Below are 27,996 nucleotides of genomic sequence, written 5' to 3'. Positions count from 1 at the left end.
AGCAATTTTTTGTGTGCCATTGTGCATTCGTCCCAAATAATAAGTTTGCATTGCTGCAATACTTTACCCATCCCAGATGATTTGGAAATATTGCACGTGGGAGTTTCTGTAGAATGCAAATTCAGAGGTAATTTCAAAGCGGAATGAGCAGTTCTTCCACCAGGCAGCAACTTTGCGGCTATTCCGGACAACGCATTTGCCAACGCTATATCATTTTTTGATCGAATTGATGCCAGAATCAGTTTTATCACAAACGTTTTACCAGTACCTCCCAAAAAGAAAATTTCTCCAACGTTGTTATCGACACAATGCATTATCGTATCATAAATGTCTTTTTGTTCCGACGTTAACTTGGAAATGTTAATTTGTACATATGACAATAGATCACTCGTACTGTAACTTTGTTCACGATCCAATTCTACACATGTCGAAACAGCAGCGGTATGATTAGGTGAAGGCATTCCCAAATCCTGAAGAGGTTTGTTTGCCATACATACGCACAAATCTTCTATAATAACTAAAGTGTAGTTATAAATTTCTGGTGTAAAATCAAAAGTCATATCTGACGTCTCTAACCGTTTTCGATGGAGTATATCTTCGGACATTTTTGATTTATATTTTTCCCATAGCTCTGTAGGAGCTGATGGAGAGCAAGTTGTTAGTATGATGCCAAACAATGCACGAATTTGAATTGGAGTTGACGTTTCGCACGCGTCATTGATGCAGTTATCCCAGTGTTGGTCATTCTCCAATAAATTCAGAGCTTGGCATGCACTACGGTAAGTGTCATGTATAGTAACGTTTACAGTTCTCAAATACTCAAAGGACGTCGGACCGGGTACATTCACCAAAAGCAGGCGTAGAAAGAAGCATTCATGTTGATTGGGGTGAACGGTGTAGAGTCTTCCTATCGTGGTATCTTTGAAGATGGTAGGTTGGCCGTCCACTGACTTACCCTGTTTTCGACGTTCAAATACTTTATTTTTAGTATTCCACGTGTAATACGAAGGCACTTCAGTATACAGCAGTTTTTTTGCAAAAGAATCATTTTTACATAGCGAAAAGAAAGCAGTTAACTTTGTATCCGGTGGATCCAGAGCTCTTTGTTGCACGATGGATTCCGAAAAATAAACACGTTGACCATTCTGTAAATGTACCGCTAAGTGAACAACAGCTGGACTACGTTCATGTATCGGAAATGAAAGAATTCGCCAAACAGCTTCATTACTGGTTATGTATCTTCCAGCCTGATATTGTACGATTTCGTCGATATCTTTGATTTCGGACTGCAAGCCAAAAACTGCCATGTCACTGCCTTTGTTGACGTATTTACATATGTATTTGATTGCCTTTACGGAGTTAAAGTATTCGACGTTTATGTGGGCATTAAATGTTTTTGATAATAATGGGGAATATGGAACAACCCACTGGTTATCTACTTCGATGGTGGTACCGTTACGCTTCTTTATTATTGCTGTTTTACCGCCATCTTCAGTAGATCTTCTTCTATATTGTGGGTAACCATCATTGCCAGTAATTGTGTTGGATACTAAAAGTCGAGGATATTGCTTTGTGCACCTTCCTTTGGCCATGCATGGTGAATTTTCGTTCAGTGCACTGCAAGGTCGATGTATCATATATTTTACAACAATATCATATAACCCCTTATCGACATTTTCATCAGGTATTTCAGCGGAAATCACATCATCAATTTCGTTAGAAGTTATTTTATAGTGTAGCCAGATTAGTATATGTGCGTGTGGCAAACCTCGTTTTTGCCATTCCACTGAGCACGCTTTCTTTTCTTACTTTCTCTATCAGCAGCAAGTTTTTTGGCATAGACTCTTTGAGCAGCTTCATCGGCTGTTGACATTGTAGTTTCTTCAGTCATTTTACAATTAAACATTTTTCCGTGAACGAATGTCTTAAATACCTTTAATGACGTCATCGTCATAATGACGACATGACGACCTGATGACATGACGTCACCATGACGACCTGATGACAACACGTCACTCGACACACAGACAACTTATTTATATATATAGATATACTAGCTGTTGGGGTGGCGCTTCGCGCCACCCCAACACCTAGTTGGTGGGGGCGCTTCGCGCACCCTCCAAGCCCCCCCGCGTGCGTAAGTCGTTACGCACCATATTAGTTACGCGCCATTGTAGTTGTGTCCCTGTGTCCCACCTGTGAATACAGATAAAAGAGAAAAGATTTCTCTTTTCGTTATAGATATATATGTTTTTAACTACGTGAAACTTGCGAATATACAACATTCTTCTATGTCCCATTGTCTGTGCATATAAATAGATTGTTAGGTTTACCGACTCTTGAACATGCAACATAAAATTGTCCATGGGAAAAACAATCCGTATTCAGATCTATACCTCATTATTCTAATGATTGCCCTTGAGCGGTGTTGATGGTGATTGCTAATCGAACATTCCCTGTGTCCCGGTCGTCATTTATATTCCCAGTGTCCCGGTCGTCATTTGTGTCCCAGTGTCCCAGTCTGTAATTTCTCTTTGAGCGTCCCGTTCCGTCATTTATATTCCCTGTGTCCCGGTCGTCATTTGTGTCCCGGTCTGTAATTTATCTTTGAGTGTTCCGGTCGTCATTTATATCTCCCGGTCGTTATTTGTGTCCCAGTGCCCCAGTCTGTAATTTCTCTTTGAGTGTCCCGGTCGTCATTTATATTCCCTGTGTCCTGGCTTTTAGTTTTCTTTTTCTCCTTTATTTTTCAGCTTTTTTCCTTTTTTTAGTTTTTTTTCTTTTTCAGTTTTTAGTTTTTTTTAGTTTTTTTTATCAGTTTTTAGTTGTTTTTTTCCTTTAGTTTTTTTTGTAGTTTTTACCTTTTTTTAGTCTTTTTAGTTTTTTTCTTTTTTAGTTTTTAGTTTTTTACTATTTTTTGTTTTTTTTTTAGTTTTTTAGCTCTTTTAGTTTTTTTAGTATCTTCTTTTTAGTTTTTCTTTTGTAGTTTTTACCTTTTTTAGTTTTTTTTCTTTTTTTGTATTAATGCTAAAGCCAAGGTTCAAACCTGGAGCCTCTCGGACCTAGAACCTGAAACATAACGCTTTACCAACTCAGCTACTTCGGCTTGAATACATTCGTTTTGAGCAGCTTCCTCGGGTGTTGCAATTGTAGGTTCTTCAGTCATTTTACAATTAGAAATTTCTCTTTCAACGATCTTCTTACAATTCAAAATTTGTCTTTGAACGATATTCTTAAATACCTGTGTCCCGGTCGTCATTTGTGTCCCGGTATCGCAGTCTGTAATTTCTCTTTGAGCGTCTCGGTCGTCATTTATATTCCCTCTGTCCCGGTCGTCATTTGTGTCCCGGTCTGTAATTTCTCTTTGAGTGTTTTTTTCTTTTTAGTTTGTCTTAGTTTTTTACCTTTTTTCTTTTTTCAGTTTTCTTTTTCTTCTTTATTTTTCAGCATCACTATGAAATACATATCGCCGAACCTTTGTTTTTTTTTAACTAAAATCTGGTAGGCATTGATGACCTATCCAAGTCAAAATCCCAAACCCAGTCATCATCGCTATCATTTTCAGTTTTGATATGTTTTGACTCTCGCTGTCCAGGTGGATTTTCATCTAACTGCGCGGTTTTGCGTTCTTTAGCCGCAAGCCTGTTTTCTTGCTGTTCTTGTGATTCCTCGGCACGCTTTCTTTTCTTACTTTCTCTATCAGCCGCAAGTTTTTTGGCAGAGACTCTTTGAAGAGCTTCCTCGGCTGTTGCCATTGTAGGTTCTTCAGTCATTTTACAATTAAACATTTTTCCATCCACGATCTTCTTACAACTAAAAATTTGTCTTTGAACGATTTTCTTAAATACTTTTAGCCTTCTTTTTTCACTTTCTCTTTTAGCAGAAAGTCTGGTTTCGCGTTGCTCTTGTGATTCCTCGGCACGCTTTCTTTTCTTACTTTCTCTATCAGCAGCAATTTTTTTTGGCATAGACTCTTTGAGCAGCTTCCTCGGCTGTTGCCATTGTAGGTTCTTCAGTCATTTTACAATTAAACATTTTTCCGTGAACGAATGTCTTAAATACCTCTAATGACGTCATCGTCATAATGACGATATGATAACCTGATGACAGTGACGTCACTCGACACACACACACACACACAGATAACTTATTTTTATATATATATATATATATATATATATATATATATATATATATATATATATATATATATATTATGATTCCTCGGCACGCTTTCTGTTCTTACTTTCTCTATCAGCCGCAAGCCTGTTTTCTTGCAGTTCTTGTGATTCCTCGGCACGCTTTCTTTTCTTACTTTCTCAATCAGCTGCAAGTTTTTTGGCATAGACTCTTTGAGCAGCTTCCTCGGCTGTTGCCATTGTAGGTTCTTCAGTCATTTTACAATTAAACATTTTTCCGTTCACGATCTTCTTACAATTAAAAATCTGTCTTTGAACGATTTTCTTAAATACCTTTAATGACGTCATCGTCATAACAAACATGACGACAACTAACATCATGACGACATGACGTCACTCGACAGACATAACCCACAAACAACTTATTTTTATATATATAGATATATTATTAAAATATATTGCACGAAATTATTTTTGTTCAAAAGTTTAGATCCATATACTGATTTTCTCCAAAATCTTAATAGCTAGCCAAAATCCTAATTCTTAAGAAGAAAAAAAGGACACAGAAACTTTATAAATATTCTCATTACTAACTAACAAAAAATCTCTCAATCAAAAATGGAAAGAAATAAATTTCAAAAAATATCTTTCCAAAAAAATTCAAAGAAAAGTACATCTCTATTAAAACCAAAGACGAGCAGAAACAAAGTCGTAACGAAAATTACCACACACGGGAGTAGGGTTAATCCCACTAAGCCTTCTAAGGGTCAGACCGTCATTATTTTGCAGTTTCTTGAAAACAATTTCTATTGTGAGCACTGTACTTTAAATACAACAGAACAAAAAAAAAATATGTGGCAAGACTAATAGACGTTTATAAATGAAGGTTTTGCTAGCTGTCCCCTTCCCTCGTTTCAAAACAAGTAGACAGCTTGAATATCATTTGCATTTCTTTGAAATGGATATGCATTTAGAGTAGCTTGGTCAGGAGGAACGTCAGTAGAAATTTACTGAAAACAAAGTACATTTTAAATATTTGTTTTAACATTAATAGATCAAATATTGTCGAGACTTCCTGGAATGAATACCAATATGTATTAAACCATGAGAAGTTTCATCAGTTCTTTTTAATAGTCTTGGCTATTATACTACCTTTAATCCTTTTTATTTGTTGTTGTTGTTGATGATTTGAAGAATAAAAACCATACTGTTCAAAATACGTTTCGGGTCTATTTGTAGTCACAACAATTTTTTTCAAGTTTTTCCTGTATATAATGGTCCTCTTAACCCAATAGCTTATGAATATAAGTTTCAAACTTTTAAGAAAAAACTGACTTTTCCCGAAAACAAATTTAGGAGATGAAATACTTTGGTCCATCTTTTTCCCTAAACACAATATTTGAAGTCCCCTTACCCCCCAAAATACTTCCTCAAAGCTTTATTTTGGTCTCCTCAATATTAGCTAAAATTTTAGGCGGGACGGAGACACATTTTTCTTAGCCCCACATCTCTTCCCTTTGAAAGGAAATGGCTACTTTAGCCTTACTTTGTAAACCTTGATTAGCAGTGCAATACTATTTTTTCTTGTTGATGTTAGAACAAATAAAAAACACACTGCTCAAAACGCAAACTGTTTTTAGCTAAGCGCTAATGACATTTCTGTGTTTAGAAAGTTTAGGGGGCGGCACTCCTATTTGTAATAATTTTGGTTCTCTGTAAGTCTCACCAGATTATTCATTTTACTTTCTGTTCGTTTTAGGTCCCATGTAATCACCTATAGAATTACCTACAATCTTTGTTTGATGTGCTTATTCGTTTTATGGTTTATTTATTCTTTTTTATCAATTTTTGTTTGTTTTATGTTTGAATATTCATATGACCCTGTTTCTGCTTATTTGAGGCTTAAATATGGATATTCGATTTGAAGACAGCTTGAAAAAAATATGAAAATATCGAATTGTGGCAGGCAAAGGGTAGAACACTCTGTAACATCTGACATGCTAAATTGAAGGCTCGAAAATTTTGATAAAGTTTAGAAAATTTATTAAATAATTTCTGACGCCACAACGGCTATGCATAAAATATTAAAAAAAAAACGCGAAGAAGAAAAACGAGGATAATTTCAGCCAGTGAAGTAAGGAAGGATAAATATGCCGATAAAAACTGAGTGCGGCCGAGCAGAGGTCTCGAACAAAATATCTGCATATTTGTCCTTCCTTTCGCTTTTGTTTCTTTGCAGCTTTTTTTCTTTCTTTTTTTTGATTTAGTAAATTTTACATATTTTAAGTCACCATGTCAATTCTTTTGATATATACATCGTTATCTAGATTTTCGGTTACTACTGACGAGCCACTCTTTACTTACAGTCCTTTGCCAAAAAACGTTTGACAAGGCACTATTTTTTTTTCAGTATCCTTTGAAATTCATTTTTTGAAGTATAACATTTAATTTTTGACCCATTTGTGACAATTAAATTGGTTTTGCTATTTTGAAACGACCCTTATTTTCGTCACTATATTTTCCTTTTATATATATCCCTTTCAAATGTATCAAATATTAGTTGGCTAGACAATACATTTAATTTAATCAGGCTACTTTATTTGAACTGAAGTGCCACTGACACTCCGAAACTTTGGGCAGTTTGATTCGGACAGTAACACCACAATTGATTGTGGAAATTTCTATTAGTTTTTTCGTTGATATCTTATAATATAAGCTAATTTAGGAAAAAAAAATCAATCAACCTATGATGTTATATATACTTAAATTCAATCAAAAGTTATCTCAAAATACTGTTGTTTTAGTCTTCCATGCTTTTCTTGTCAAAAAGTTTACCTTTGATTTAGTACTATGTCCAACCACAGTGAGACCACTAGGAAGACATGACAACGTTTCAAGGTCGAAAATAGGGCTATTTTCTTCTCCTTCATCTCCTATTTTCATTGATGTCACAACAGTTACTTCTGGAATGCCTCCCAAATTTGGTAACAAAGATCCAATAAAATGATAACCTTCTTCAGCACTTGAGGCCCGCTGAAAGAAAAAAAAATCCTTTAGATTAGTCATCTAAAATGAAAATGACACTTTTTTAGGCTAGTATTTTAGAATTTTCCAGGGGACAAGGGGGAGAAAGGAGAAGAAATTTTCCATTCTACTTTCAACCAGCGGCATTTTTGGACGAAACAGAAAAATTTTCGGGTATTGCAAAAGAATTTCCATAAGACCATGTGCAAACTTGGCCCTGAAAATAATTCTAGAAATATTATATATTGACTTGGTAAAATTTGACCCCCTCACCCTCAAGGTGAAAAGAAGTTTGGGCTTGGAGGCCACCCTTTATTCCCTCCCATAAATGAGTGGTCTTTTTTTGCAAAAAACACAGTATTCTCCAATTTTATACCCCTTTCCTGGTGAAAGCGTAGTTTGGGATAACCTTGCTTGTAGGGGGGAGGGGTTCGACTCAGTTTGAATCCCATGGGCAGGCATTAAATCTTTTAGTAAGTCCTTAGGCCGAGAAGAACCTTATGTAAGAAAATTGTTCTCAGACGCGTTATCAAAGGTAACGAACTGTAGTAAGGAGCGACCCGGCTCAATAGTAAACGAAACTCTAAAAAACGGAATTTCGATGCTAAAATATACATCAAAAGAATTGGATTTTCATGCTGATTTTAAATATATAAGTTTCATCAAATTTAGTGTTTTTCATCAAAAGTTACGAGCCTGAGAAAATTTGCTTTATTTTGGAAAATAGGGGGGAACACCCCGTAAAAGTCATAGAATCTTAACGAAAATCACACCATCGCATTCGGCGTATCAGAGAACCCTATAGCGAAAATTTCAAGCTCCTATCTACAAAAATGTGGAATTTTGTATTTTTTGCCAGAAGACAAATAACGGGTGCGTGTTTATTTGTTTGTTGTTGTTTTTTTCCCAGGGGTCATCGTATCGACCAATTGGACCTAGAATGTCGCAAGAGGGCTCATTCTAACGGAAATGAAAAGTTCTAGTGCCCTTTTTAAGTGACCAAAAATCGGAGGGAACCTAGATCCCCTCCCACGCTCATTTTTTCTCCAAAGTCAACGGATCAAAATTTTGAGATGGCCATTTTGTTCCGCATAGTCAAAAACCATAATAACTATGTCTTTGGGAATGACTTACTCCCCCACAGTCCCTGGGGGAGGGGCTGCAAGTTACAAACTTTGACCAGTGTTTACATATAATAATCGTTATTGGGAAGTGTAGAGACGTTTTCAGGGGGATTTTTTTGGTTTTAGGGGTGGGGCTGAGGGGAGGAGGCTATGTGGGAGGATCTTTCCTTGGAGAAATATGCCATGGGGGAAGAGAAATTCAATGAAAAGGGCGCAGGATTTTCTAAAACTACTATAAAAAAAAACAATGAAAAAATAAACATGAAAAAGTTTTTTCAATTAAGGAGAAAGTAAGGAGTAGCATTGAAGCTTAAAACGAACAGAGATTATTACGCATATGAGGGGCTATAAATACACTTTAGCATAAATAGCGAGGTATTTAGGAGGAGATAAATACCTCGCTTTTTATGCTAAAGTATTTTTAGTAATTTCAACTATTTACTCTACTGCCTTTCTGATTCAGGGGTCATTCTTAAAGAATTGAGACAAAACTTACGATTTAGTGTAAAGAGCGAGGCATTAAGAAGGGTACAAACCCCCTTATATACATAATAAAAATATAAGAATATAAAAGTTTGTTACGTAAGTTAATTCTTAAGTTACGTATATTTTTTACTAATAGAAATGTCAGTTAAAAATTAAAAGTTATAGTTGCCTTTTTATGTAACCGAAAAATTCGAGGGCAACTAGGCCTCCTTCCCCACCCCTTATTTCTCAAAATAGTCTGATCAAAACTAAGAGAAAGCCGTTTAGCCATAAAAGGAATTAATATGCAAATTTCATTTTAATAATCTGTTAATCTGATTCAATACAAAAAATTCAATAAGATTAGACAAGTCCTATGGTGGAGAGCCAAAATCAAACATGCATTGATTCAAAAACGTTCAGAAATCAAATAAAAAAAACTAGTTTTTTTAACTGTAAGTAAGGAGCGACATTAAAACTTAACACGAACATAAATTACTCCGTATATGGAATGGGTTGTCCCCTCCTCAACGCCTCGCTCTTTACGCTAAGGCTTTTAATTATTTTAAAAAGTAGAATTGTGGCAAAAGAGTCAAACTTTAGCGTAAAGAGCGAGGCGTTGAGGAGGGGACAACCGATTTCATATACGGAGTAATTTCTGTTCTTTTAAGTTTTAATGTCGCTCCTTACTTACAGTTAAAAAAAACTAGTTTTTTTTTTATTTGATCCCCGAAAGATACGACACAAAAGGGGCTAAAAGCTTTATTTCTTTACCGACTTGAAACTCACATCTTTAAGTCCTTTGGCTAAAGGGATCCCAACACAGAAGAAATACAAAAAAAAAATATATTAGTCCCCCCAAAACGAGGCCCGACAAGGGCCAACAGAAATTCTTATAAGTCACTTCTTATGATAGAAACAGTCATGGAAACCAGTGAAGGTGCTCATTCGATTAAAAATTGAAAGTTCAAGTGTCCTTTCTGATGTCAAAGTGATTTGAGGGCAACCAGCCTCCCTTCCATACCCTTTTCTGCTACCCCACCCCAACAACATCAATGATATTTGGATCGAAATGTCGAGATAATAATTTTGTTCGGAAACGTTGATAGAGTATAATAAGCATACCTCAAGGGTCGAAATTGTCTCCAAAACCCCATACAAAGTGGCCCTAAACAATTTAAATTGCCCATTCTAGTGTACCCAAAAGAGGGGATATTTTAAACAATTAAACAAAAAAAAAATTCCGGAAAGAAAGTTGTTTTTTAATCTTTTTAATTAAGTTTTAATTAAATTGGAGAATAGCAGAAACAAAGTTGTATAATGCTCCAAAAAAAATTACAATCAAGGAACGAATAAAGCCCAGAAGGAACAGAAAGTGATACAAATGATCATATCAAACATAAGGATAACAGATACTGATACATATGAATAAATAAATCTTAAAACGAGTGAACTAAATTGAATATTCGTGTCAAACTTAAAACGAGCAAAAATTACTACAAAAAAAAGTTGTCTCTTGCCCCCTTCCCCTCCCCTAACCTTAAAAGTTCTAAAGCTTTTCGCATCACTTGTATTTTATTGAAAATTTATATATATTTTAAGTCAGCTTCACTTTTTTGAAATATCAACGAAGAATATTAAATATATCATTATAGCCCAATATACGAAGAGGAATGAAAAGAACTAATGAAAATAAACCAAATTTAATGCATTATGATATTGATTCTTCCAATTGTCTGCAATTCAAGATTTGCCTTACCTGTAATTTTTTTTCAATGTTACGAGTAAAAAAAAAAGAAGCATACTTTGTTTTTAGTAAAGCACAAAAGAAACAGTAGGTTTTAGATCTTTTACAATTAGGCGGAGAGTGAAGGGGACAGTAGCCCAACTCCTGGATTCAGTAGGTTTATTCGTTTTTGGCTTTACTTGGATATTCAATTTGATTTTTACTCGATTAATGATTTATTTATTCATCTATATCAGTATCTACTATCATTCTTTTTGATACCATAATTTATTTTAATTACTATTTGTTTTGGGTTTTATTCACTCTTTGGGAGTAATTTCTAGTCATTTTGAGGTTGGATTAATATAGGAATCATTTCTCCTGTTCTTAAGCTTAATATGGCTCTTTACTTCTCTTTGGAAAACTCCTCTTTTAGATTTGTTTTTTAATTAATTTCTCTTCATTTTTGATAATCACTATGAATAAAATTGCGTGAAAATGGGCGCAAAGTTTTTCTTCCGATAGGCTAGGGCTCGTTGTACTTTTGTTCATCTTAATCCCTTGACTTTGAATTTTTGATCATTCCAAATCAAAAAACTAAAAGATTTACCTACGTATTTCGTTTCTCCAATTGGCTTGAAAACGACAGTCATAAGTTTAATCGACCATGTGGGTCTCTATGGAGAAATGAGAACTGGAACAAATCTTGACTGTATTGATTCATGAGCCGAAAAATTAACCTTTTTTGTCGTCTTTGAAATGCTTGTGACTTACAGCAATAGATAGGGCCAATTAGTTTTGAATAAACACAAAAATATTTTGAAGATTAGTTGCATCTATAAACAATGCCACTGGGCCAACAAACTGATGACAAAACTACGGGAAAAAAAAACTGATTTATGAAGCCAAAATAGGCGCAAATTCGTTTAGCCTCCAATCGACTAGCAGATCACTGAGGATGTATGTGAATCAAACAAACCAAAGAGGAAAAAATGAATTTAAAAAAAGGTTTTAATTAATTCATGAAACCCGAATATGGGCCAAAGATTATTTTTCTCTGATTGGCCTAAAACTTTCAGGGTTAGACAAGACCAAGGAAGCCTTAATGATAAAAATAAATATTGGACAAAAAAAAATACAGTTACATTGATTCTTAGTGGGAAACTTCCAAATCTGTTTTATATTGATCTGCCTTAATATTTCAAACTATGTAGACACCTCAATTAAAATTTCAGTATCAGAACCCATGAATCTCAAATAAAATAAAACACAAGAAAATAAATCTGTCTGTATGATGGATCGTCACTGACAACTGAATCATCGACTTTAGCCTCGGATAAGACTACTACTTCCCAAACAACCTCAGCATGCCCCCAGACTCGATTTTTGACTACGAAGCAACAACTGAAGCTCGGATTTTGGAATGTGAGGACGATGAGCCAGATTTCGAAAACTGAACAGATACTGAAAGAAGTGATACAGTACAATATAGATGTAACAGCCATTAGTGAAACTAGATGGCTTGGTAATGGGATGGAACCCCTAAAAGGTGGCTACGTCCTCGCATACAGCGGACATGAAAGCAGACGCCAAGCTGGAGTGGGTGTACTAATGTCACCCAGAGCTAGGCGAGCGATGCTAAAATGTGCAACTGTAAACGAAAGAATTATTTACACACGATTCTGGTCAGCCCATGAAAAACTCCCAATCGTTACCTGCTATGCACCAACTAACGAAGCGGATGAAATAGAGAAAGACAACTTTTATGAAACACTACAGAGTGTTGTAGCAGAAATTCCTAGACACAACATCACATGTATCGTAGATGATTTCAATGCGAAAGTAGGATCTTGTCACAGTTACTGTCCTGAAGTCATGGGACAACATGAAATAGATGACATCAACGAAAACAGAGCGCTACTTCGCCCTGAACAAACCTGAACAACAACCTTGTCATAGGAGGTACATCTTTTCAACACAAGATCATCAACAAATATATATGGACTTCGCCAGATAGCCGCACGTGCAACCAGATTGATCACCTCTTCTTCTCATGCAAGTGTCAGAAAAGTCTACTCGATGTGAGAAGCTACACAGGCGCTGATATACAATCAGACCATAGCCTCATGGTTGCCAAGATCCATCTAAAGTTAAAAGCAACACAAAAAAAAACGATAAACCGACAACACACAAACCCTTCAACGTTGAGAAACTGAACGACAAGGAAACAACACGAATGTTCCAGTTAGAACTTTCGAATAGATTTGAAGCCCTGCAATCAGAATTAGAGCCAAGTGCTGATGTCGAAAGTATATGGGAGAAACTGAACACCACGTACAGAGAAGCTGCAGAGGAGAAATTAGGCTATAAGAAGAAAAAGAAAAAAAGATGGATTCCCAAACGAACCTGGAAACTAATTGATGCAAGAAAATCAGCCAAACTTTTCATTCTGTCGGCCTCAGACACATCTGAATTAATTGTTCTGCAATACTCATATAGAGAAATAGACAAACAAGTAAAGAAGAGTGCCCGGACCGACAAGAGGCAATTTATTGATCACAAAGCAGCTTCGGCGGAAGAGGCAGCAAAGAAGTGAGATTTGAAAACGAAAACAGTCTATAGATTAACCAATGAGATGATTGGAGTCAAGCCTAACAGGACTAATCTAGTAAAGGATGAGAATGGAGTCCTTTTGACAGACCCTTTGAATATTGACAAGAGGTGGGCAACCCACTTTGAGAACCTACTAAATAAACCAAGAAAAAATGACCAAGACATAATTTCTGACACTCCATTTAGGATTCTTGATGTAAATGAAGAACCACCGTCTCCAGAAGAAATCATAGCCGCCGTGAGAAAACTGAAGAACAGAAGAATGCCAGGAGTAGATGGCATTACATCTGAGATACTGAAAACTTCAGTCCGCGACTGCATGACAGTTTGGGTTGAGCTGCTAACTCAGATATGGAGCGAACAGAAAGTGCCCAGTGACTGGACGAAAGGAACCATTATTAAGCTCTTCAAAAAAGGCGATGCGCTTGTTTGTGGCAACAGGAAAGGTATTAACGTAATGTCGATACCTAGTAAACTAATGTCAATTATTATAGTTAAATGCCTACAGCAGAAACTGGACCAACATCTTCGTGATGAACAACACGGCTTCCGACCTGGAAGACCATGTGCAGACCTAATTTTCACACTGAGAATACTGGTTGAAGACTCAAAGGAATGGAATAAAAAGTAGTATCTTCTTTTCATTTACCTAAAAAAAGGCCATTGACTCAATTTACCGAAATCGTATGGAAAATCCTCAAATATTATGGAATACCCCACCCCCAAGATAGTAGAGCTGATTATCACCCTGTACAAAGACACAGAATGCTGTGTTCAAACAGAAATGGATTTGTATTATCGCCACTTTTATTTACAATAGTTATGGACTACATACTCCGACAGTCTACAGGCTATGGAGTAAACGTCAACAGCAAGCAACTCGCAGATATTGACTTTGCACATGATATAGTACTGCTAGAAGACGCCAAAGATCGATTACAGCTGCTATTCGATGAAATCTCAGAAAAAGCCCGAGAGGTTGGATTGTCAGTCAACGTCAACAAATCAAAAAGTATGTCCACATATGATTCCCCCTAGCTCTTCAATGGTCTGATAAAACTGTTGAACACGTCCAAGAATTTAAATACTTAGGAAGCTGGATAGAAAAAAAGGTCAATGTAACATTTGAAATCAAGAGAAGGATTAGACAAGCATCAGGCACCTTCAACAGACTAACACCAACTTGGAGAAGTAACAAATACTCAAGGGTGGTGCTTATATGGTGAAAAAAAATTTTGTTTTAATTTTTCTAGGTCTTACCTAGAAAATGTCCATAAAAACCATAGAAAATTTTTCTAGGTCTTACCCCCAGAATTTTTCCTTTCCGTGTAAAAACACTAGTGGGTAAGTATGAACCTTTTTAAATAATATTTAAAGGTAGCTCAATGGCCTAAAAGATTACAGTATAGATACCGTTATTTAAAACAAATCATATTCAATGTAGAAGTCCATTTACTCAAAATAATTTAATCATTGCAGATAAAATTATTCAGCAGTATAGAAGTAATTGTCTGCAACTTTATTTGCATCATAATGATGATTTTATTTTATTTAATTTCACATCTAATTTAATTAATTTTCTGTTGTAACATCGAATATAGTGATGCGAACAATATAAATATTGTCACACTTTTTATCAATACTATAGGGCTAATAAAATAACAGTAATAATGAGGGTAATACTGTAGAAATGTAGATTAATCCTGTGAAAATATAGTTTAAGTTAGTCAGTATAGTTAGTAGTTTCAAATTAATTACAGTGTATTGCATATTGCACAATTATTAGATAGAGAATGAAGAATTCAGATGTCGATTGTCGACAGTGTTTCCTTTTTGCTGTCAGGATATAACTTTCGATGAGTTTGGACCATTTGTAGTAGAAACTGCAACTGACTTCCGTCTTTGGTAATGTTTCCTATTAGTTTTTGAGCAAGAGCCACTCCCCTTTCGGCCTGATCATTAACAACACTAATTGTTCCGCCCAATTGTCTGCGTCTATGTCAAGAAAATTATGCAGAAGATCCATCGTGTGAAACAGGGCCATAGACTTTGCTTAAAAAAATGTTTCAAATTTCTTTTCTTTGAATGTTTTTAAGTCCACAGATATTTTCTTTGTATGTTCATTCACAGGATTTTCTTCTTCAATGAGTTTTATTGCTTCCACCATTTGTTTCTTTGTGTCATAATCTATGGAATCGTCGAAAAACGCCAGACGTACTTTTTCTGGAGAAAGATACCACAAATGGTTGGCCATCTTCATGGACGTCACTCTGGAAATTTCTGAATTAATTGCCGAATAGTCCAACAGTGATATTAACACTAAAAAAGGGATACTAGAACTTTCGATTTCCATTTGCATAAGCACTCTCTAGATTCACCATTGATTTTTTATGATAGCCTCTAGAAAAAAATAAACAAATAAACATGCATCTGTGATCTTTATTCTGCCCCCCCCCCAAAAAAAAAACACAAATTCCCACATTTTTGCAGATAGGAGTTTGAAACCTCTACAGTAGGATTCTCTGATATGCTGAAAATTTTGTTGAGATTTCTTGAATTTTTGGAGGTGTTTTGCTCTTTTTTAAAAATCAGGCAAATTTCTTTTGGCTTGTAGTTTTTGATGGACAACATTAAAGTTGATGAACTTTTTATATTTGGAACAAGTATAAAAACCAGGAGGGATCCTCTATCATGTATTAGACATGTGAAATTAATTTTTATATCTGCATACATAGAATTTACCAGGTGTTGGATTTATCCCAGGCTTGGGGCAAGTCCAACATCCCTGAAATGGATTACTTCAGTGCAGTAACTCACAGAAACAATAAAACTTGCAAACTTCCTTGATTGTGAAGAATATTACTAGTTTGAACATGAACAACACTAAATAGTTTTATTGTGACAGCAATTCCAAAACAATTTTGGGACCAAATTAAGCTGAGTGGTCAGACTTACCACAGTATTTCCCTGATGATACTCATCATGCCAAATTTGCTGCACTCCACTGATCATCTTAGTTGCTCTGTGCTTTACTTTTTGAAAAAGGAGAAGGCAAAACATTAGAGTTGCCAGTCATAGTCAGGCCATAACCTTATACATTGAATATGAATTCATAAATAATTTTTAAAGAATATTTCATAACAAACTCATCTTAAATAATATTGATTTAAGATGATTCATAAAGAATATTTTATAAAAATATATCTTAACTTCTTTCACGTACACAAATAGCCTAAGCATAGTGATTTTCATTGTCCAAAATGATGGTTCCAAAATGATAATACTAGAAGACTTGTTAATTCTTAAATTGGTAAGTCTAGAATATTGGTTCTCCAAAAGGGGACATGATAGGAAAAAAGATAACATTTTATATTGCTAATGTCATGGTTTTGTTTGTGTTTTTGAAAATTCGTCTCCAGCTCCCCTTGAACATTCTCTTTCAGCTCTAGGCTATATAAAAACTAACCAAAAAAATTATAGAATTCTTATTTTATAATATGCAGCAAGTATCAATGAGCTGTATTTTCTCTTTTTTTGCCTTTGCATCTGTTTTGAATCAATTTTCATGAATTATTATGTATTTATATAGCCTGGGACTATGTAAGACCATTAGGGGGAAGGAGTCTCTGGTGAAGAATTACCAAAAACTTGTAAAATAAGAGCTAAGAGCTCATATGGCACTTGTGACGAGGCAAGAAGAGCTAAGAGCCACAAGATAATATGGTATGAGCTCTAACAAAATTCTATGAATAAATAGATTGATTTAAAAGGAAAATAAGATGCTTAATGCCAGTCAGGATTTAAAATAAGAGCTCTGAGTCATGATGTCCTTCTAAATATCAAAATTCATTAAGATCCAATCACCCACTCGTATGATATAAATACCTAATTTTTTCAAAATTTTCCTCTCCCTTTAGCCCCCCAGATGGTCGAATCTGGGAAAATGACTTTATCAAGTCAATTTGTGCAGCTCCCTGATACGCTTACCAATTTCCATCGTCATGGCACGTCCAGAAGCACTAAACTCGCCAAATCACTGAACCCCTCCCCCTCCCCAACTCCCCCAAACAGAGCAAATCCAGTACGGTTCCGTCAATCACGAATCAAGGACATTTGCTTATTCTATCCACCAGGTTTCATCCCGATTCCTCCACTCCAAGTGTTTTCCAAGATTTCCATATATCAAAAGATCTGGTCGGAATTTAAAATACGAGCTCTGAGACATAAATTCCTTCTAAATATCAAATTTCATTAAGATCCGATCACCTATTCACAAAATAAAAATACCCCAATTTTCACGTTTTCCAAGAATTCTGGTTTCCCCTTCCAGCCCCCCCCCCCCCCCAATGTCACAGGATCTGGTCGGAATTTATAATTAGAGCTTTAAAGCGCAAAACCCTTCTAAATATCAAATTTCATTAAGATCTGGTCACCCTTTCGTAAGTTACAAATACCTCAATTTTCAAAATTAACCCCCCCCCCAACTCCACCAAAGAGAGCAGATCCGGTCCGATTATGTCAGTCACGTGTCTTAGACAGGTTTCTATTCTTCCCATCCAGTTTCATCCTGATCTAACCGCTTTAAGTATTTTCTAAGATTTCCGGTTCGCCTCAACTGCCCCCCCCCCCCAATTACGCTGGATCCAGTTGAGATTTAAAATAAGAGATCTGAGTCACGAGGTTCTTCTAAATATTAAGTTTCATGAAGATCCGATCACTCCTTTGTAAGTTAAATATACGTCGTTTTTTCTAATTTTTCAGAATTAACTCTCCCCCCCCCCCAATAGAGCGGATCCGTTCAAATTATGTAAATCACGTATCTAAGACTTCTGATTATTTTTCCCACCAAGTTTCATCCCGATCCCTTCACTCAAAGGGTTTTAGGTTTCCCCCTCCCAACTCCCCTCCCCATGTCACTAGATCTGGTCAGGATTTAAAATAAGAGTTCTGAGACACAATATCCTTCTAAATATCACATTTCGTTGAGATCCGATAACCTATTCGTAAGTTAAAAATACCTCATTTTTTCTAATTTTTCATAATTAACCCCCCCCCCCCAACTACCCCAAAGAGCAGTGCTGTCACTTACTTGAAGTACTTTTACTTGAAGTACTACTTAAGTAAGATTTTCCATTACTTGTACTTAAGTAAAAACTCTAGTGTGTACTTATTACTTGATACTTAAGTAAGATTACGAAAAACTTATTACTTAAGATACTTTTAATGTACTTGTTTTTCAAATACTTTACCTTTGACACAAAAATTGTGTGTGTGTGTGCTTCGGCAGTGTACAAGAAAACATCACCTTTAGATTTAGAGCAAACTCAGATATAGCTTTTGTGTGTCTGTGCTTTGGCAATGTACAAGAAAACATCACCCTTGAGATTTAGAGTAAATTCAGATATAGCTCCATGCCCTATTTTTGGATATGAAATAAGGTATTTGATTCTGACGAAAAAAAATTATAGTGTGATTAACACTTGGTTTAATTTTTGTTTAAAAGTTATATAACAAAGAAAATTGAAATTATTTCACAATTCACTGGCCGACAGTGAGCTAAAATCCCTTGTTTTGTGCTAAATATTGCATACCGTAGTCCATTTGGGCTTAAATTTCTGACGTTAGTGTTTAAGCTTTGTCATCTCGTCAACTGAACCAGATTTCTACCATTTCACCATCTTCAGGACCATATTATTGGTAAAACTACTAAAGCTATGAATCTTTGCCCATCTAAATGTTGTCTGCAATAAACAAGTCTAGGCAATTCTAGCTTGATCCAATGCAGTGGTATTTTGTCCAATTCGTTCCAGCAAATTCAGGTATTGAGACGAATCTGACTTCAGATTTGTTACTCCATTCATAAGTTCTAGACCATACTAAATTAAAGGAAAATTCAACTTTCTTAAGACTTGAAACCCTCTCCCCCTCGCCCTATTTGAGATAGGGTTTGTGATACCAGAACTTGATATAAGCCCTGATATTAGGCATCTTTGGTCTAGTTTTCATTCGGATCCGTTGCTCCATTTGCAAGTTATACTAAATTATACAGAAAACTTAAATTTTTCAGAAATTAAACCCACTCCCCCTTGTTGAATTTGAGCTAGGGTCTTTATCTCAAAACTTGATATGTGTCATGGTCTTAGGCCTCTGTGGTTCAATTTTCATTCAGACCCATCACTCCAGTCGCAAGTTACTCTGAATTAAACTAAAAACTGTTTTTAGCAGGTAAAGCCCTCTCCCCCCTATTTTATTTGAGCTAGGGTCTTCATCTTTCAACTTGATGTGTCTCATGATCCTTGGCACCAAATCTCGCCATCAAAATTTTCATTCAAATCCAACCAGCGTTTCTACCCCTATACGTCATTACACAGACGGACGGACGGACGGACGGATTTTTCAACGTCTTAGGTAGCCGTGTTGGCTAATTGGATCCAAAAAAGGAAAACAATGGCATATCATCATCTAGGTATCATCACCTATTTGGATAGTGGAAAATATCCATCAAGATAGGTTTTTGAGATCTGTCTGTCTGTGGGCCCGTCTGTGCAATCGAGTATAGCAGGAGAACCGCCAGTCAGATTTGTATTGAAATTGAACTATTTGGATTTAAAATTGAGCTTAATTAGGGCGATGGGGCTTTAAGTGTTAAAGAAAAATCGAGCTTTTTATTTAATTCACTGTAACTTGCATATGGAGTTGAATTTCGATGAAAATTCAATAAAGATGCCTAAGAGTATGGTAAGTATTGAGTTCTGGGATAGAGACCCAACCTTATTAAAAGTTGAGCTTTTCATTTAATTCAGTGTAGCTTGCGAGAGATTGGTGGATCTCAGTGAAGCTTTTTGTTTAATTTAGTATAACTTGCGAATGGAGCAACGGATTCAAATGAAAACTAGACCAAAGATGACTAGGATCAGAGCTCATATCGAGCTGTGATACCACAAGCTCTATCTAAAATAGGGCGAGGGGGGGGGGTTTCAAGTTTTAAGAAAGTCGAGTTTTCCTTCAGTTTAGTAGGGCTATAACTACTTCCACCCATGGCTTGCCCAAAGTCTGGAAATAACCCTTTTCCAAAATAAGTCAACCAAATATTCCATTCCCAGAGAAAAATTACTTTGTATGGCACTTGGTATTTACCAAGTGACATACAGTGATTGCAAATTATGTAGGTCTGTCGGTCTGTCAGTCCTGGTCTTGCTAGTTTAGACACTTCCAGATAAGCTAGGCCGATGAAATTTGGCACGCGTATCAGAGACCAGACCAGATTAAGTTTGAAATAGTTGTTTCCCCGATTCTACCATCTGGGGGGGTGGGGTTTTAATTCGGAAAAATTACAAAAATTGAGGTACTTTTAACTTAAGAGCGGACGACCGTTCGTGAGGTATTTTGAATTTGATGTTAAGAAGGAACTCATGTCTGAGATCTCTTATTTCAAACCCCGACCAGTTCTGGTGACATTAGGTGAGGGTTGGAGGGAGAAACCAGAAATCTTGGAAAACGTTTAGAGTGGAGAGATCGGGATGAAACTTGGTGGGTAGAATAAGCAAATGTCGTAGATAGGTGATTGACGAAACCGGACTGGATCCACTCTCTTTGGGATAGTTAGGGGATCCAGTGCTTTGGGGAGTTCGGTACTTCTGGACGTGACAGGACAATGAAAATTGGTAGGCGTGTCAGGGACCTGCACAAAGTGACTTGATAAAGTTGATTTTCCCGATTCAACCATCTGGGGGGGGGGGGGGTGAATGGAGGAAAAATTAGAAAAATGAGGTATTTTAACTTGTGAGTGGGTGATCGGATCTTAATGAATTTTGATATTTAAAAGGACCTTGTGTCTCAGAGCTCTTACTTTAAATGCCGACCAACATTAAGCCTCTGATTTTTTTTTTAATTAATCTATCGATTGTTATAATTTGGCTAGAGCTCATGCCATATGAGCTCTTGGCTCTTACGACCTCGTCAAAAGTGCCATATGAGCTCTTAGATCTTGTTTTATTCCTTTTTTCTCAGAAGATTTTCGACTTAGTCCCATGGTTTTTGCCACTTCATGGTGTGAAAACTGCTGCTAGAAATAGATAGGTTGCAACTTCTGCCTTATTGTCTTCTAGTACATTTAAATGTGTGCTTGCATCGTGCCTGCGTCCCCTTAAAAGTTCTGTTTCTTACGGTAATATCGGTTTGTCTTCTGTTTCATATGCACACGACGTTCTTCTTGTTGCCCGGACTCGCCGTGGATTGCTTTCCAATTTTACCATATTAACCAATGGGCTATCTAAGATTGGACTGTCACTTAATGCGTCTAAATGCGAGTTTATTTGTTTTAATGGCCATTATGCGGTCGCTCCATTCGTTGCTGGGACTGCAATTCTGCCATGTTCTTCTTTAGTTAGTTGGCTTGGTCTGTGTTTTGGTCCAGCACTTTCCACTACCTTTTCATCCCTAGTAAATCAAGCCGTAAAAAACCTACGCGTCGCATACGTATCCCCAAACAAAAGCCATTACAACCGCAACGGTTAGTGCATGATTTATAACGCTTATTGCGCCCCTGTGCTTTTATTTTTATCAGGCATGGCTCATCTGTTTCGTAAGAAAAATCTCCATACTCTACATGCGGCTTATTTCAGATATTGCAAAATCCTCCTCCGGCTTCCTAGATGGCACCAAAACAGAAAAATAATTGCTCGATTTGGTTTGATAGACATGCCTTCTTGGATTTGGTCTTTCAGTGATGATTTATGTAAAAAGACTATCTACTTTATTCACGTTTACGACCCTCTGCAGCCTTTTTTTCCATATTGATACTGGTTAATTAGTCCATGTTGTCTTTTGTTAGTTTGATTTTTTTTTTCTTGCTGTTTATCGTTTTTGTTTATTTATAATACTCCGTACTTTGTTTTTTTTTATACTTTTATGGATAATAAAATTCATTCATTGATTCATTCATTCATTGATTCATTCATTCATTCTGCAGTTTGACCAGCCGTATGGAATGCGTCTGAATCAGCGGGCTTGCTGCAGGCCCGTGATTTTATAATATATATTTGTAGGGAGTTTTACCGACCATCTGAATTGACTACAGACCATGCGGCTTGCATGAGTGAAAACCAGCCAAAGGATATAGATATCATGCATTTTCATAGCGTGTCTGAAATTTAACTTGAAAACTTAAGGCAGTTTCCTTGTAAAGGTGCCAAGGGCGAGACATGCCATCAATTGATTTTTGGCTTTTGATTATTGAGCTTTAATTTCTCTTATTTAAATAGTCTGCAACTGACTCACTTGGCTCCTTACTTTTAAATTTGAGTTTTTTTTTGCTAAGGTTTTTACTTATTGAATCAGAGAATGAACTACTTTTTTATGTTTTATCTGTTTTAAAGCCAATCCAAAGTTTATTTTTCTATTTTCAATATTTTTTTTCATTATTCCGACATGTTTCAGAATAACCCTCTATTTTTTCAAACATGCCAGATTTGACTGAACACTAATCGCCAGAAGTTCAACTCTATGTGCACTGTATTAATCCTGTCATGTGATCTGTCTGATCCAACCAGAAGTTTTTTGACTGCACTTAATTGTTTTGATAGTCTTTTTCTTTCAAGCCGTTGTGTTGAAAATTGGTTCAGATTATTTTTTGGACTTCGTTGGGTGTCTACCAGCCAAACAAGGGAAAAAAATATTTTCAATATTTTTGTTTTTTTATCATTCCTGCATGTTTCAGAATAACCCTCTATTTTTTCAAACGTGCCAGATTTGACTGAACACTAATCGCCAGAAGTTCAACTCTATGTGCACTGTATTAATCCTGTCATGTGATCTGTCTGATCCAACCAGAAGTTTTTGACTGCACTTAATTGTTTTGAAAGTCTTTTGCTTTCAAGCCGCTATGTTGAAAATTGGTTCAGATTATTTTCTTGGACTTCATTGGGTGTGTACCAGCCAAACAAGGGAAACGGTTAAAAACAATAAAACGGAAATTCTGGTTCTTGATTAAGATTTCCAAGAGTGGAATGACAGGGGACATTTTGAAGGCAAGGGAAGGCGCTAAGAAGCCTACAGAATGGCTTTTAAAAAAAGGTAGCATAGGCTTTATATCAGAAATATATATATATATACATATGTATATATATATGTATACATATATATATATATATATATATATATATATATATATATATATATATATATATATATATATATATATATATATAGAATAAGTACTTGAAGTATTACTTAAGTACAATTTCGGCAAGTACTTGATATTTGATACTTAAGTAAGAATTTAGAAAGTACTTATTACTTGATATTTAAGTAAAAAAACAATGAGTACTTAATACTTGATACTTAAGTAAAAATTTGGAGTACTTGTTGCAGCACTGCCAAAGAGAGCAGATCCGTTCCAGTTATGTCAATCATGTATCTAGGACTTTTGCTTATTTTTCCCACCAAGTTTCATCCTAATCCCTCCACTCTAAGTGTTTTCCAAGTTTTAGGTTCCCCCCTCCCAACTCTCCCCCCCCCCAATGTCACCAGATCTGTCCGGGATTTAAAATAAGAGCTAAGAGACACGATATCCTTCTAAATATCAAATCACCCATTCATAAGTTAAAAATACCTCATTTTTTCTAATTTTTCAGAATTAACTCTCCCCCAACTACCCCAAAGAGAGCGGATCCGTTCCGATTATGACAATCATGTATCTAGGACTTGTACTTATTTTTCCCACCAAGTTTCATCCCAATTCCTCCACTCTAAGTGTTTTCCAAGTTTTAGGTTTCCCCCTCCCAACTCCCCCCCCCATTGTCACTAGATCCGGTTGGGATTTAAAATAAGAGCTCTGAGACACGATATCCTTCTATATATCAAATTTCTTTGAGATCCAATCACCCATTTGTAAGTTAAAAATACCTCGTTTTTTCTAATTTTCAGAATTAACCCCCCCCCCAACTACCCTGAAGAGAGCGGATCCGTTCCGGTTATTTCAATTATGTATCTAGGACTTGTGCTTATTTTTCCCATCAAGTTTCATCCTGATTCCTAAACTTTAAGTGTTTTCTAAGTTTTAGGTTTCCCCCTCCCAACTCCCCCCCAGTGTCACCAGATCTGATCGGGATTTAAAATAAGAGCTCTGAGATACGATATCCTGCTAAATATCAAATTTCATTGAGATCCGATCACCCATTTGTAAGTTAAAAATACTTCTATTTTTCTATTTTTTCTGAATTAACAGGCCCCCCACTTCCCCCAGATGGTCAAATCTGGAAAACGACTATTTCTAATTTAATCTGGTCTGGTCCCTGATACGCCTGCCAAATTTCATTGTCCTAGCTTACCTGGAATAAAGTGCAACAAGCTTCAAAGCTTACCGTATTTGGTATTAATAAATAAAAATAAAGTAAACATACCACTCAATGCCTTTTTTATGCTCTTTACAAATATAATAATGGCTTTTACTGTAAACTCAAATATAATAGTCACTTCTAATGTAAACTCAAATATAATAGTCACTTCTACTGCAAACTTGAATTTAAGCACTTTTAGAGCTCTTAAAAATAACAAATTTTCAATTGAAGTATGAGTTATCACATGTTTTCCACAAAATAATACTGTGTTTTCTATTGTTTTTGAAAAAATGTTGCTAGGTAGAAGCAATGGTAAAATTCTAGTTGATTGACTTTTGGCTATCTCAGAAAGGGGTTAGGGTAGGAAAATGAAACTTTCAGGGATGGGTCTAAAGCCTTAAGTATATCCCATGAAGGTATTTTAAAGTAACCACCTCTACTCCTTCTTACTCTAGAGGGCCCTGAAATTTGTCTACATGACAGATTTATACTTATTGGAATTCTGAGAGAACAGCATTTTACCTTAATTTTCAGTTACCAGTTGCCTTTTCTCTGCCTTTAGTTTGAAAATGCTATCTGTTATTTGAGTAGAATTCTGAGCCATATCAATGTTTTTTTTCGAAATTTAGGAAATGTATTTGTATAAAACCTTACAAACTGGGATTGAGCAAAGTTGTGAAGCTGAAAACAATTTTGTTGTACTTCATTCAAGCAGAAGATTTATTTTGCAAAGTTTCACTTTTATTGTACACATATTTTTAAAGGTCATCAAAGGTCAGGGCCCTCTAGAGGGAGAAAGAGTGGAGGTGTGTACTTAAAATACCTTCCTGGGACATACTTTAGCCTTTACACCCATCCCTGAAAGTTTCATTTTCCTAACCTAACCCCTTTCCAAGATAAACAAAAGTCAATCAACTAGAATTTTACAGAAGCAATTATTATATTTGTAAAGAACATAAAAAAAGGCATCAAGTGGTATATTCACTTTATGGGCAAGCCAGTTATATGAGCTTCTAGAATTTCCCCTTTTTTTCTGTTGCAAATTCACATTTAATCTTTTTTATCTTTTTTTACCTTCCCTAGATGTAGTCTATTGCCCATGTTATGTATTTCCCATGCATTTATTGATTGTTGATTTCATCACCATTGATTTAATTATGGGTAGACTGGTTTTAATAAGATTGATGCTAACACATGCATATAAGCCATAGCATATCTACAATAAGAGAAAAAGTTAGCCTATCATCTTTGAGGGTCTGTAAAGGACTAAAAATTGAAGTTTTAATTGAAACAAATTTCACATTTGGATTCAAAACGAAATTCTGACTTGAGAGGTAAAATTGTTTTTTTAGCTATCTGAATAGGCTACTATTCATCTATTTACCCAACTTTCTTAAAGTAGCTTAGCAAAAAAGCCCTTTGTCTTGAACTTTACTTTCATGTACTAACAGTAAATGCAACTCAAATAGGCATTGGTTGATTGATTTTTGTCTTTTATAATTTGCAATAGGTCAAGCTTACAGACAGGAGGGAGGAAAAACCATGAAGTTGGGATTTGAAATAAAAAAAAAAACTGAGGCTAAAACTAGGGGTGTTTAGACGGATCACATGCCAGCCTATTATAAACTGAGAGTAACTACTGATAAACCTCAAAAGATTCCTTAGACAGGAACTTCACATTCTTCATGTTTTTTTAAGTCAGCCTCCTCTCCTTAGCTTACATTAAACCAGTGTTTCCACTTCATGATGGCAAGTTTTCCGTTATGGTAGACCAAAAATCCGTAAAATTCCGATGACTGAGAGCGAAAAATCCGTCAAATTTTCCCGTTAAAAAATCCTAAAAATCCACAAAAAAATCTGCTCAAATAGAACTCTTGTGGTAAGCAATTGTTACAAGCAGAACAGTCTGATCTGTTGGAACACTTCCTGGAGTTCAATGCTGCCCTTAAGAAAGATTCCCCTAGATCTGTAGGCAGTCAAACAAGAAAGAAAAGCTAAAAATTCCATTTATTCGCCTCTTGAACAAGGTGGTGTGAACGGGATAGATAAGAGGGTTGGAAAATGATGCGCTGGCTACTTGAATTTCACCTGAAATATCGTCAAGCCGAACTGCAGATCAGTAAGTGCGTTCTTACCCAGAGTGTTCTTCCGAGTTCACATCTCTTTGCTCCCTTTTTGTGTTTTTAATGTAATGTAACGCTCGTTTATGAGTCTATAGACTACAATTCCTATCTGATCGTACAGCTCAAACATACAATATTCTGTTAAGTGGTATACAAATCAGTCTGTTGTCTAAATTATTAAACAGCTAAGCTAACTCAGTAAAAATTGTCCTTTTATCGTGATAGACTAAAATCCGCAGTTAATCACGACCATGCCGTTTGCAAACCTTGGACTTCCAGTGGGAGTATTGATATCGGAAATCTTTTTCTAGAAGCCCAAAGTTTCAGTACTTTTGGGGAGGTCTGAGACCAGCATTTCCTGCCACTCGTCATGAATGCTTTTAGCATTCCAGTTCAGAAGTTCGTATTTGACGAGAAATTTTGATAGTTTTATTGGAGCTGTCGAGTCAGTGGCTATCACAGGGTGTAACAGATCAGCGTATACGAATATTTCGTCGTCAAATACTAATCTTTGCTTTATCTGCTTAATCGCCTCGACGTAAAGACAACGAGCTGACAAATAAACCAAATTAACAGAAAGGTCTTCAGTGCGAGTTCTTTGGTTTGACTGCAAGGTCTCCAGAGATTCATAGGCGAGTATCCCAAGATATAACTATTCCAAAGCAAAGTATTCCCTGACATTTTCAGGGTTCAACTCTAGCGCAGACGTCCCTCTGACGTAGGCTGCTTTCATAAGGTTTATTGACAATCTAAGGATCAGCAGCTTCACTTCTGGCTGAATGATGGAAGAGCGGCTTTTCGCTCTAGAAGATTTTGTTAAAATCATTGAATAACTCCAGAACATAGCTTTCAAATTCCAACTCGATTCTCAGAAGTGGATTAGCCAACTCCCTGTATAAATAAATCGCAGGAATCAGCTTAACGTGATGACTCACTGCATAGCTCATGGTTGCTTGAAGAGTAGATACGACTTGATCGTGTTAAACCCAAACCTGTTTCTGGACTGGAGTAGATGAGCTAATTAGTCCGGGAATCAACTATGGTTGAAAAATAGTCAGAACGGAAAACAACAAAGAAACAACAATAAAGATTAATACTTGAAAAGATCAGTGTGATTTGAGAATAAAAACAACTAAGTTCAATTCTTACGTAAAATCTTAGAAAATCCGTCAAAAATCCGGAACTCCTACAGATCAAATTCTCATCCGTCGAAGATCCAAAAAATCCGTTTTTGACGGGAAAATCTGTCAAAGTGGAAACGCTGCATTAAACAGTCATCTTTCTTCTTCTTTTTTGAAAAGCTAGATGGCTGAATTTGGATGCTTGAAGTGAAGTCGATTTCTTCCTTAATGATGTCTAGACCCACTATTTTTTACTAATTAGCTAAAAATAACTTTTCTTAAAAGGCCGTTTTTAAATAGTTCATGATTATCAAATGTAAGT

At 36.0% G+C, this 27,996-nt stretch overlaps 1 protein-coding gene across 2 annotated transcripts in view; it reads right to left on the bottom strand.

Annotated features, from left to right (window-relative positions):
- Positions 1-26,190, bottom strand: part of LOC136041176 (ufm1-specific protease 2-like) — a 76,248-nt gene extending 50,058 nt beyond the window's left edge. Inside the window, exons 1-3 of one of the 2 annotated variants that reach the window (XM_065725707.1) lie at positions 26,079-26,132; positions 16,047-16,127; positions 6,975-7,172 (exon numbers count right to left, since the gene is read on the bottom strand). In XM_065725707.1, coding sequence (XP_065581779.1) covers positions 6,975-7,172; positions 16,047-16,127; positions 26,079-26,117 — 318 coding nt within the window. In that variant the 5' untranslated portion in view covers positions 26,118-26,132. Of the gene's footprint in view, positions 1-6,974; positions 7,173-16,046; positions 16,128-26,078 lie in introns of both variants that reach the window. The other variant, XM_065725715.1, reaches the window with a different exon arrangement.
- Positions 26,191-27,996: the final 1,806 nt, after the last annotated feature.

The sequence above is a fragment of the Artemia franciscana genome, chromosome 2, assembly GCF_032884065.1.
Source record: "Artemia franciscana chromosome 2, ASM3288406v1, whole genome shotgun sequence".
Classification (NCBI taxonomy): domain Eukaryota; kingdom Metazoa; phylum Arthropoda; class Branchiopoda; order Anostraca; family Artemiidae; genus Artemia; species Artemia franciscana.
Note: the sequence above shows the minus strand (reverse complement) of the source record. Positions and strands in the feature narration are given on the sequence as shown.